Source organism: Varanus komodoensis, unplaced genomic scaffold (assembly GCF_004798865.1).
Source record: "Varanus komodoensis strain SLA01 unplaced genomic scaffold, ASM479886v1 scaffold31, whole genome shotgun sequence".
Classification (NCBI taxonomy): Eukaryota; Metazoa; Chordata; class Lepidosauria; order Squamata; family Varanidae; genus Varanus; species Varanus komodoensis.
The window spans coordinates 5,079,843-5,092,102 of record NW_025335780.1 but is presented as its reverse complement, the minus strand read 5'-3'; the positions used below and the strand labels follow the sequence as shown (position 1 = coordinate 5,092,102).

Genomic DNA, 12,260 nt, shown 5'->3' with positions numbered 1-12,260 from the left:
GAGTGAGGTGGATAGATGGAGTCACTGAAGCCGTTGGCATGAGCTTAAGTGGACTCCGGGGGATGGTGGAGGACAGGAAGGCCTGGAGGAATGTTGTCCATGGGGTCGCGATGGGTCGCACACAACTTTGCGACTAACAACAACAAGATTCAGATACAAACAGGAGGATCTTGGAAAATCAGCTGGGTGTACCTTTCTAGTCTCACAGCCTTGAGGAGACCCATAAAAACCCAATAATAAACCAGTGAGCTGATGGCATTCCTTGTCTTTCAAATTAATATTGTTCACATATTCACCTGTACAGAAGGAAGGAAATAGGATTTGGGCTGTTAGCAGGCATTCCAGCCTCTAGGTTTGTACTGGAACCTGTGAGTAGAATATATGTATATATAAATTAGGAGATGTATACTCACTACACCCATAGAGGTTCCACATGGGCAGTCACTGTCTATAGTTTTGGATGATTTCATGGAGTTCAGCTGGGGGCACTGTCCTTTCTCTTCCCTCATGATGTTTTCATTCTACACTTGCTGGAATGTGAACAGTCCTACACCTGTTGATGTGTATTCAACTGTTTTGTTTATTTCTTGAGCAGATTTTTAAGCTGCCCTTTATCCTAATATCTCAGACCCAAAACAGGAGCAACATAGAGACAGAACCCTTACTGAATTCAGAAGGAGTCTCACCACCACTGTTATTTTTAAGGATGGAGCTATTCATCTTTTAACTTATTATTAAACTGACACAATGTTCCAGCACACAGATTCCCAAGTATATAAAATGACAGACGGCTCAGACAGAAATCCAGTTTCATTCAATATATCTCCCTCAGAGAACTCTCCAAACAGAATTCATCTACTTGTCAGGAAAACCTGTTACCTTCTCTTTTTAAAGCAGGCTCAGCCATATGGTTTATTCAGCTTCAGGTCAAAATTTATTTAGCAATGAGTACAGCTGTTCAGAAGGGAAGATAAATACACTTTTCCAAAATCATTGGTGTTGGCCACTTGTTTAAGGATAATGCTGCGGTGTCTCAAACTCGCTACATACATGAGGAAAAACTACACACACACACATGCAGAGAGAGAGAGAGAGAGAGAGAGAGAGAGAGAGAGAGAGAGAGAGAGAGTCAAATAAGAACCTGGTTTATTTTGAGCAATGGTGCCTTCAAACCCAATAACTAATGCAGAACTGGAATCCAGGATTGGTTGATGCTGGTGAACATTGCGGTTTGGCATGCTTTCTCCTTGTTTCTCTGGTGAACTAGGACCAAATTGGGCTGGGAGAAGTCCCTGGCAGCCATAAGCAGTGTTTGTAAGCAGTGGGAATCCACAGGGCACCCCAGTAAACCTCTCAGAAAGACTGGAAGGTGGGGCGGGGGGAAGAGGTTACCTGCAGGCAGTACACGGGTGCTTGGGGAGGAGAAAGAAATGTCCAGGAAGAACAAAAGGAAGAAGGCACACTTCAAGGTGAAGAAAGAGCCACAAAGATGGGGGAGGCACACTGTTCAGCTGATGGAGAGAAAATTGGGGGGGGGAGTGGGAGAAGCTGGGCACTGGCAGGAAGAAGAAAGCAAACTCACCAGGACAAGGAGGGAAAGAAAGGCAAGACAGGAAGGAAGGAAAAGAGCAGCTGGCCCAAAATCAGAGTTGGGGCAGGGGGAGAATCAGGGTTGAAGCAAATGTAAGCAACATAGAATGACATAATGACAAAATTTTGCTTTTCAGGCTAATCTACCTAATTTTGCACTTTTCAAACCAACACTGAATCCTTTGAAATTCACACCTCTTCAAGTTTTCCAATTTAATTTTCCATTTATTAAAAAAAAAGCTTGCTCGAGTGTATGTATTAGGGCAAAGTGCCTACAGACCCTTGCCTAGTCACCCTGAAGTTTTTGACAACAGCTATTGTGTTCCAGTGGTCTCTATGTTGATGGCGCAACAGTCCAAGGCTAGCCGGTGGCCTGTAATGTCCAGAAAGGAACAGCAAGATGCATCTGTTTATGAACTACACATCATCAGGTTGATTCATTCATACATTTCAGGAACCAATTTGTTGATTCCTGTTTTCCAAGTTAATGTTAAAGGTTGGTTTTGGGCACTATAGGTATTTGTAGGTCCACAGACCTTAGCTGATGCTAATGAGAGGGGCCCCTGATGTTGGGACTGCTACTGGAGGAGTAGAAACAGAATCATGGAAACACAGACATAGATATAGAGAGAGTCAGAAGGGGTCTCCCAGGCCATCTAGTCTGACCCCCAGCTCCAGCCGGCTCCGCTCATGACATGCCTGCCATGTACAAGTGGCTGGGGTGGGAGTGGGGGCTAGATGGACATCTTTATGTTTCAATGCAGTGGTGGTGGCGGCAATGAGGATGATTTAACTAAATTGAATATGTGAATTATTTTTTAGTTCCATCTTCTTTAAATTAAAAAAAAACTTAGCATAACGATGCAGAAATATTTTTCCAGTGGGATCATACCCATTTTTGTACATAATTTATTCAACCAAGAGACTTCCATCTATTGTGATTCTAAGTCATGAAAACAGGAAAAGGCACGTTCAGTCCAGTTTTTATCAGCTTTCCAAGCCTGCGATTAAGTCAGTACTTCCAGAGACACTTCATCTTGCCTCATTTGTTTCCCATTTTTTTCTTCTGCTTGGGGTCTACAGGTTGCCGGTCACTAGCCTTCCCCTGACACCTCAATGTGATATGGATTCCAGTAGTTCTGAGGAATTCTATCAAGCTGTCCACCATGCTGAACAAACCTTCAGGAAGATGGAAAGTTACCTGAAACAACAGCAACTCTGTGATGTGATCCTGATTGCTGGGAACCGGAAGATACCTGCACATAGGTAAGTGATCATGTATAGCATTGACCTCATTAAAATCTGGGCCCTCTGGACAGGGAGTAAACAACTTATTGTTGTACCTTATTGTTACAAATGTGCTTTGTTCTGTTTCCAAATTGTAGTGCAGTCTTGATGATATGTGAATACAGCATTATAAATTTGCAGCCCAACCCTGACATCACAAAAGATGCCATTTAATGAGTTACCTGCACCATTATTTAAAGTTGTGCTAGGACATTGCATAAAGAAAATTATACTGTTATATTGATTGCCCACTGTACCAAACTGGTTACGTCTGAGAATGTACCCAAGAAAAATTATGAGTGGAGAAGCCATGCAAAAGCACCAAGTCCACTGCATCCATGGACTAAGCAGTTTCAGGGGTGTACAACATAAGCAGAGACTAACAATGGTTTTCAGGGGCACCATGAGTCTGTTGCAACAAAAGCACTAATAGAGAGTCGTCTAGCACCATGAGAACTAAGACATGTTATTTGGCATAAATTACATCATGGACTAGTGCTGATAAGCAGGATTATTTGATTGAAAAGACTGGCATGGGCTTACTCAGTCTAATCTTTATTTGTGCAGTTTCTTTTTTTAGACCTGGCTTTGAACAAATAAACTTTCTTTCTTTTTCTGCAACAGCAACAACAACACAAAAATATTGTGTGTTTGCAGTATGATTAATTTAAATAGGTCTAACATGTGAAGTACGTATGTTTGTATGAAGGAACCACTGGATTACCTCTTCCAATTACAGCTTCCCAGGGAAAAACTGCTCCTTCACTGTGCAGTCCACTTGCCAGGTTTCTTATCTATAGAAAATACTTAGTATTCTGGGCCTAAGGATCTTGCTGCCATTGCACCATAATACCAAAGACTCTTCGTTGATGCGACTAATTCTATTAGAATAGTTTAAAAGCTCCCACTAATAGGCATGTAATGGGCACCAACACCAGAGACAAGGTGAGCCATTGAACAAGTCAACTTCTTCTTCTTCTTCTTCTTCTTCTTCTTCTTCTTCTTCTTCTTCTTCTTCGTCAGCGTCAGCGTCAGCGTCAGCATCATGTTAAATTCAATACACAGAAATAATGTTCAGTACTAATAGAAAAATTAATCAAAACAATTTAAACTACAGTAACAAAAACAGGGCAGTTCTCCATTGGGAACTTTTGTTACATAATAGATCAGTTACTCTCCAAGGAGGTCCTACTCCCCTTTCAAAACGTATTAAATCTTGTGAAGGTATAAAAACCTTCCCTTTTATTAATGCATACTGAATAAGCAGTCCCTAAATACCATCAAAATCATTCTTACTTCTCAAACCCTTTTTAGCGTAATATCACAAGTTAACTTACCATGAATAGCTATATTCAGAACTTCTTTATACCAATCACTTAACTGAACATTCTGTTTTACTTTGCGATTCTTTGATACCATTCCTCTAATAGCTGTTAACAAGCCGACTTATTAAAGGATTGTTTTGCAGACAAACGATTTCTAATATTTACTCTGGGGTTTTCTAAAGACAGCTCAGTGACAATTCTTCAGGACCCAAGAGACGCACTTGGAGTTACAAGCCTCCAATAACTTCTTTTATGTTAGGTCTGATTCCCTGCGCACTCACCACAGCCAAATACTCTTAAAGGCAGTTCCAGCTTCATATGCTGGCTGAGTTCCTCAGGTTGTATCACCGACTGTCCAGACGACTGATCTGGACAGTCGTTCTTAATGCCTGCATGTATAGCCTTCCTCTGGCAAGACCTTGAGGCTGCACGCAACACAACCCAGCTGTCTGCACGCCACTGCTGACGTTCACCAGTCACCCAAAGTTCTGCCACTTTTTCTGCACCTTTCACACATTGTGAACCAACCAACCTGCCCTCCCCAGAGATTCCCTCTCCCTCTTACCCCTAACCCTAAATTGCCAGACTTCAGCTGTCAGGTCCCAAGCACTCTTTTCCACCCAGCTAGCACCTCTGGTTAATGAGGATCGAATTTGCCTGCTCCAGGACCCATCTAGCAATCCTCAAAGCTCTTATCTTGCTGTCCCCTCTCAGACTGTCATGTAGCAAAGGCATATGACAGAAAGACAACAAGGCATTGAGATGGCTCAGCTGCAATGTCGCTTCTCAGAGCCAGAATTGCACAATTGTAGAGCCACAATCTACGCTGTGTACAGGCATTTCTTCGCGGAACGAGAGGCACTTTCGGTTCAGGCAGAAACACAGAGACCAGTTGCAGCTTTCCTCAGAATGGTGACCTGGGATGGCATTTTTTGAAAAATGGCAGCTTGGGGGCAGAACCAGTCAGAGTGCACCCTGCACTCTCTGAGCCTGTCACACCCCAGACCCACAGTCAGACTTAGTTTTAAAAGTATAAATCACATCAAAATTACATCGAAATTAAATGTGCACCAGGAGAGCTGCACAGGTACCTCTGCCACAGGCAACTAAGCAACCAACTAATTAAATCCTTGACTGTTCTACAGATCAGGAATCGTCAGGGTATAATCTAGAGCAAGGGTAAAGATGTCACTTCCTTTAACCATCTGCTAGCATCATTGAAAAGCAAGTTAATAGGGACACCCGTGGATGTACAAAAGATAATTATCGCCAGAATACTGTTTCTTTTCAGGAAGGGAAGACATGAGTCAAGAGGGCCTTGAAATGGTTGGATAGTTGTTTACTCCTAGCCCTGATTAGAGCAGGGCATCTTTCTCTCTGTATTTGGTAACCACAGTGCAAAGAATGGGCTGTTTGTGCTTATTCAGGAGGGGAGGAAAATAATGGTGTACTAATACTGCTAATGAAAAGCCCAGAAAGGAAACTTTGGTGAAGGGGAGACTAAGTCAAAATGGGGGAAGTCATGCAGGGATAAAATTAAGGCTGAACGTGCTAGTACATGGTTATACGTGAAAGCAAGTGATAGCAAGCTGAAAGGACTTGTTTTACAACATGGTTGTCTAACTGCCTTATCTCGTTTCCTGGAATGGTGGGAAATGCTCACTTGCTCCTAGTTTCCCCTCTCTCAGAAAAAAAATATCATATTGTCTGAATCTTCTGCTCTGAAAGGTGATTGGTATGTCTGTAGGACCTCGGGAGTAGAATATAGTTGAAGTGCAGCTTCTAAAAGTTTGCAATTGTAATTAAACATCACTGAGGAAAGTTAACCCTTTCAAAGAAACCTCAGTTTAAAAAAGGTATTTAGCATAAGCTGGATTGTACCTATGCATTTATTATTTTGCACTATCATCATCATTGGTATACATTAGAGGATTACTAAACCCTTTTTCAGGGCTTCAAACTCTTACAAGGTGATGTTCCAACAATAAATGCCACATAATAATATAAGAATACAAATATAAAAGCACCTTAAAATATATCCGAAACCATTTATTTAATGACTGTGGGCTACAAAATCATCCTATATGCAAATAATTGTTCTTGTGACATGCTTCTACTATACAGTGTATTTTTATTCACGGAAAATAAATATGTGTTTCTATACACTTTGGATCTTGTATTGTGTACAGGTGACAATGTCTTAGAAAGGATAGTGTCACAGAACTACTAAGTTGTGAAGTTTTGCAAGACATGTGCCTCTGGGAATCATCAGTGGCCCACACCCAAGTTAAAAATGCCATTAATCTGGATCTACACAAGGCAAGAATATAATACAGAGCCAGATTCTTTTTGTGTTTTCTTGCTGTCAGGTGCTGCCAAGTTGTCCACAATTTATGCTAACTGTACAAATGAAAACCCCCCACAACACCCTGTCCATGACCGCCCTCTTGTAAGCTCAAGGCTGTAGCTTCCTTGATGGAGTCGCTCCATCTCTTACCTTGTCTTCCTTTTCTTCTCCTGCCTTTGACTTTCCCTAGCAAGACTGACTTCTCCAGGAAGTCTTGCCTGCTCACAATGTAGCCAAAGAATGACAACTTCAGCTTTGTCAGTTTTGCTTCTCAAGAAAGTCGCTGTTATCTAGCAATTGATCTTTGTTCATTTTTCTATGGGTCCTGGGCATTCTCAGAGCTCTCAGCTCCATGTTTGATGCATCCATTTAATTCCTGTCACTTTTCTTCACTGTTCAGCTTTCCCACCTTTACAGCGTGATTGGAAATGCACTGATGTGAACGATCGTGGTCTTGGTTTCCAGTGAAAGGTCCTTACACTTGATGATCTTTGTAGTTCTTCCATTGCTGCCCTTCCAAGTCTCAGGGTTCTTTGAATTCCTTGGCTGCAGTCACCATTTGAATTGATGACTCAGTCAAGGCATGTAAAATCATCCACAATTTTGATTTCTTTATAATACTTCAGTAGTCCTTTTCATGTTACCTTTGTGATTTATTTCAGTACCTCATGGTGACCACATCGTACATACTTGCCAAGGTTAGATGTTGGGATAAAGTGCTTGCTGGACAGACGAGATGTGATTTCTGCTCTTCTCATGCGATTTTTATTCATAAATGTAATGGGGATATTTGTATCCATGTGTGTCTGCACTGAATTTGATTTTATACCTATTTCAGTTCAGCCGCGACCAAATCCTTTTGGAGCAAAAAAGAATTGCTTTAATAAAGATAAATCTGCCCATGAAATAAAAGCTGAATCACATTCTTCTTTTGTAGTTAAAGGTCCAGACATGCTTGTTTAGTATTCCAGCTTCCAATCTATTTCAGTCAACAACCAGCTCTATCAATATACTACACACACACACATGCACACACACACTGCTCAAAGCAAAATTGCTAGGCTGAAAACTAATGTGTAAATATGATTCATGGACAATACTTTTATTGTTTGGTGCTGAGTGGGGGGCCTCTGGAACATGGGTCCTGAACATCTGGCCAGCTACATCCTATATTTACCCTCCAGGTCCATCTCCATCTGCAGCTATAAGGATTAAAAATGAAAAAGATTTTTTTTATATTTTTATGGTTTCCCACCCTTGTGCCAGCTTCTACGGAAGCCAAAAACCAGTTACTTCATCAGGAAGCACTAATCTGTATAGACAAAAGATAGCAAGAAGATGCATGTAAAATATTTCATCCCGACATGCATGGCCCTAACACAGAAATCGGTAATCATCACCATATTGAATTTATATCCCATATTTTTCCTGTCTGTGAGGTGGCTTACATAGCTCCATTTTATCCTCAGAGTTGCCCAGTAGGCTTTGGCTGGGCAATCATTCTTAGAGAGCAGACACAATTTAAAGGTATTTCAGAGAGCTAGCGCCGCAGACTTGTGACAACCTGAAGATTTTTTTTGGCAAGCTCCTTTCCACTATCAATACATGATGCAAACCTCAGATTAACGTAGCCCAGTCTAGAGCACAGTAGAAAACAGGAATTTGCAAGTACGTGCAAGTGTAAGAATGGACACATATGTGTGAGTTTAGGTTGATGCCACTTTTTCCCCTGACAAAGTCACTGTTCCGTTACTAGCTCAAGAGAAACTTAAGAGGGGTCTCCTTTTTCCCTTTCATACTGGAATAAAAATTGTTATTGATTGCAGTTGAGGTGTGAAGTCAGAACTTTATATTTTTCTGGATTTCTCCTTTCCTTTCCCTTTTTTAAACCTTCCCTTATTCGTCCTTTTAAAATATGAAAATTGCATTAAATCCCCAGTTAAACACACTTGGGAAAAAACTGCTGAGCCCTGTATTGGAGATCCAGCACGTGTCTGTCGGTATTCTACATGCTCGATAGAAACACAACTTTGCATTTCCGGAGCGAATTGCATGCTGCTTAGTCTCCAGGAAAGAAAGCAAAAAGGCAGCACTGGAATGGCAGTATTCCATTTTTATGAAGGCTCTTTCATTACAGAGGTCAATCTGGACTCTACAGTGAAGGACTTCTGTAGATACACTGCAGTGGTGCAAGGACAAAGCTTGCCATATTTACTGGCTGTCTACCTGCCTTTTCATGATTGTACCAACTTCGTAACAGATATACCCAGAGTTCAGTTTGCTCAGGGTCTTGTGTATCTATCCTCAACTATTTTTAACACACTAGCAGTAGCAAGACTTCACATAACCAGCTACCAGCTAAATTGTTTTCTGTTTGCAATAAAATTGGATTGCATTGGACATAAGTGAGGATTTAAGAACAAAAAAAGCCATTCAAATCATACCTGCTAAATTACTGTAGTATGTCTAGAGTATAATGTTAAGTGATCCATATTTTCTGAGACAGAGAATACATGTGAAATAGGAATAGAACCTTCGCCTCTTCATTTGCAAAATTCATTATTTTGAAATTCTAACAGAGTCTTCACACAGTTTGAGCAAAAAACCAACAAGGATAAAGTTTGATCATATGAAATGTTAATACAGACTTACAGTGATCGTTCAGCTGTTTGGGCCTCTACAAAGCCATAGGTTTAGTTCTCTCACATGCAAAATTGTACATGTGGAAGCAGAAGGTTTAATTAAATTCTGGCTTGGAAAAGTGAAACCAGTTGTGCTTCTATCCAAATAATTTCAGAGTTGATGAATTATCTTTGGGCTGTGTGTACTATGCAACATCCCATGGAGGAAACGAGGTTCATTAGTTTATTCCTGCAGCACAGCAAGAATCGGAAAGAAGAAAATGACATGCAGAAGACAACTGACCTTTCTGCTCAATAGGTCAGCGTGCCTCAGAGCCAAGATTTACCACCACCTGCAACCCTCTGAGGTGTAGAAGCCAGTCATTCATTGAGAATCCAGTGTGTCCCAAAGCTACCCTTTTGAATATTGGATGATTTAGTAGGATGCCATCTCTCGGAATTAAGATTAATTATGAGGCCCTTCTCACTTGTTGTTTCACCTGGGTGAAAGCTACTGAAACAGAGCTAGTAAGTTAGCAAATAACGTTAAATGTATAATGCCATTTCCTAAGTGCTGCTGAAATGAAAAATTAGGAATTCATACATATTTCAGGGGGAAAAAACACAAGCCTTTGCTTACTTGTCTGAGTTTCACATGGGAAAAGACATGATAGGGATGCTAAGACAATTTTAGACCTATGCTGAATACTTGGACATTTCTAACTTCGTATGTGCTGCATTCATCAGGCAATTTCATATGGAGTGTGGGTGAGATAAAGATTGTTTATTATCAGCAGAAAATGATATTACAGAACCGCTTTGTTTCAGAGTATTTGCCAAGTCCATTATCCACCGATAGTTTTCATTTCAGAATATATTTTTCATAGTGCAGTAAAGATAGCAACTCAGGGTGAAAATTAAAAGAAGAAGAATGGCATTTTCCTATTTTTTCATGATTGCCAGCTGAAGTCAGAAGCACAGCAGTTAAAACATGGGACAGAACCTTGTTAGACGGCAAAACTATGGTCCTTCAGAGCAGCCATCAGGTCAGTCACTCAGCTGTCCTTCTCCCAGGGCAGGGAGAGAGCTCTACTGAAGAGCTTCTTTCTGAAGTCGGAGCAAAATGGGAGTCTGATCAGGGCCCACACTGTGGAATCTAACCAGTCCTGCAACATATCCCCAACACTGGAAATGTACATAAACCTTGGGAGCTGCCATACATAATAATTCCATTGGTTCAAGTGGGAGGAAATCATTGGATACCTCAATATGCATTAAAAATATTGTAAAAATCTGAAAAGGAGAGGAAAAGAATAAATACTATGGCTCCTTTTTTCCCACCTAGGCTTAGCTTATTTCTTTGTCTTTGGATTGTCTTCCCCCACTGGTAAGATTGCTCTTTGGTATTTAGTATTTATTTAGTACCAATATTCAGGTTATGGAATGCCTTTCCTCAGGAAGTTCCATTGTTCCCTGCCGTTTAGCCTTCCATAAACTTTTGAGGACATTCTTTTTAGGCCAGACTTGGATTGCTTAATTGCATTCTCTGTGGCTGCTCTAGTTTTCCTCTCAATTTTTAGAGGAAACATCTTGCTTCTTTTGCATTTTATTTTGAGATTATTATGATTACATTGCATCTATTTTTAATCTATATTATAATCTACTTTGGAGGCTCCTGTAGCTGAAAGACAAGATATCACTCTGCTAAATAAACTCATGAGTGTTCATTTAGCTGTAGTTGGCGGAAGTGTAAGAAGATAATGCACTAAGAAAGACTGAAAAGTAACACTTCTTAAATGTTGATCATTTGTTTATTTTACAATGAAGTACTGTAAATCACTGAATAAAATTGGCTGTGGAATAGGAGCATGATTAAATGAATAATCATGCTCCTATTCATGAATAATCATAGAACAGGACCCAAGAAGGCCATTGGGTCCAACCCTCTGCTGTTGCAGGTCACCAATTTATACCGTCCCACTGAGATGGCTGTCTTTGCACTGCCAAATCCTAAATGGGTGAGAAGGCATGCCCTCACTCACACAGAACTGCCTGTGCTGTGAAATAATCAGAGAAAGCTCTTGTGCGTGTATCTACCTCATGATGTGTAGAAGGTAGGCATGCATGATGAGGCTCTCTCAAGCAGTGCTGCCCAGATCGTGAAATTTCTTATCTTGGGAGGCACAGCTGGCTTTATCTCCAGATCTGCCCAGACAGAAAAGGAAACTGTGCTTAAGTGGACTTTCCTTCAGAATACTTGATACGTTGTGGTTGGGTGGCTTCTGGTGTTTTTGCTGATTTATTTCTTCCTTGGCCATTGTTTTGATACAAGTCTTGTAATATATTGCATGTAGGTTATTTTTATGGATTTTTATGAGATTGCAAACTGTATAGCCCGAACTGTGTGATCCTACCTAGGCTTGGAAGCTATACAAGGCCAGGCCTGGTTGAAATCTGGATGAGTGACCACCATCCAGTTGTGAGCAACCCAAAGAGCTTCAGCTACAGGTGGTATGGAAATGTACTCTACTACTAATCTGGTCTAGGGGCCTTGGAGGTTGAAGAAGCAGGGTATATATAAAAGCACAATAAAAACTAAAAGAATGATGACCAAACATGTAAAAAAACCTACAGCATATTCATCCTACTCTGTGCAGTGTGTTTTACTGAGGATATAGGTCTGAATGCAGAGAAATGGTCTAAATAAAAATAAAAATAAAAATAAAAATAAAAATAAAAATAAATAAATAAATAAATAAATAAATAATGCAAGAATATCCCAATGCTTTGAAAAACCAAGGCAAGTGTCTTTCCAACAAACAGGTGCAGTGCCTCCTTGCTCAGTTGCTCCCACTTTGCTAAGGAGTGAAGAAAATCCTTGCACTTTGGCAATGGTGCTTTATGGCCACTTCTCCCACCCACAACATCACTGGGATGGGGGAAAAGGAATATTTTACTGTACTTCTCTGAAATTTCTCCTCATAAGTTCTGGATCTCAAGATGAAAAACCAAAGAGGGAGAAGTTTCAAAGGGAAAACAAATAGAACAGACTCCATTATTTCCCGTGCCTTCTCTGATTCCCCTTATTTA

At 40.6% G+C, this 12,260-nt stretch overlaps 1 protein-coding gene across 2 annotated transcripts in view; it reads left to right on the top strand.

Moving 5' to 3' along the window:
• KLHL1 (kelch like family member 1) overlaps window positions 1-12,260 on the top strand; it is a 144,709-nt gene that overhangs the window by 22,753 nt on the left and 109,696 nt on the right. The window contains exon 2 of one of the 2 annotated variants that reach the window (XM_044437803.1): window positions 2,674-2,856. The exons of the other annotated variant lie outside the window; for it this stretch is intronic. Within the exon in view, the coding sequence (XP_044293738.1) occupies window positions 2,674-2,856 (183 nt within the window). The remainder of the gene's footprint in view (window positions 1-2,673; window positions 2,857-12,260) is intronic. 2 annotated transcript variants of the gene reach the window in all.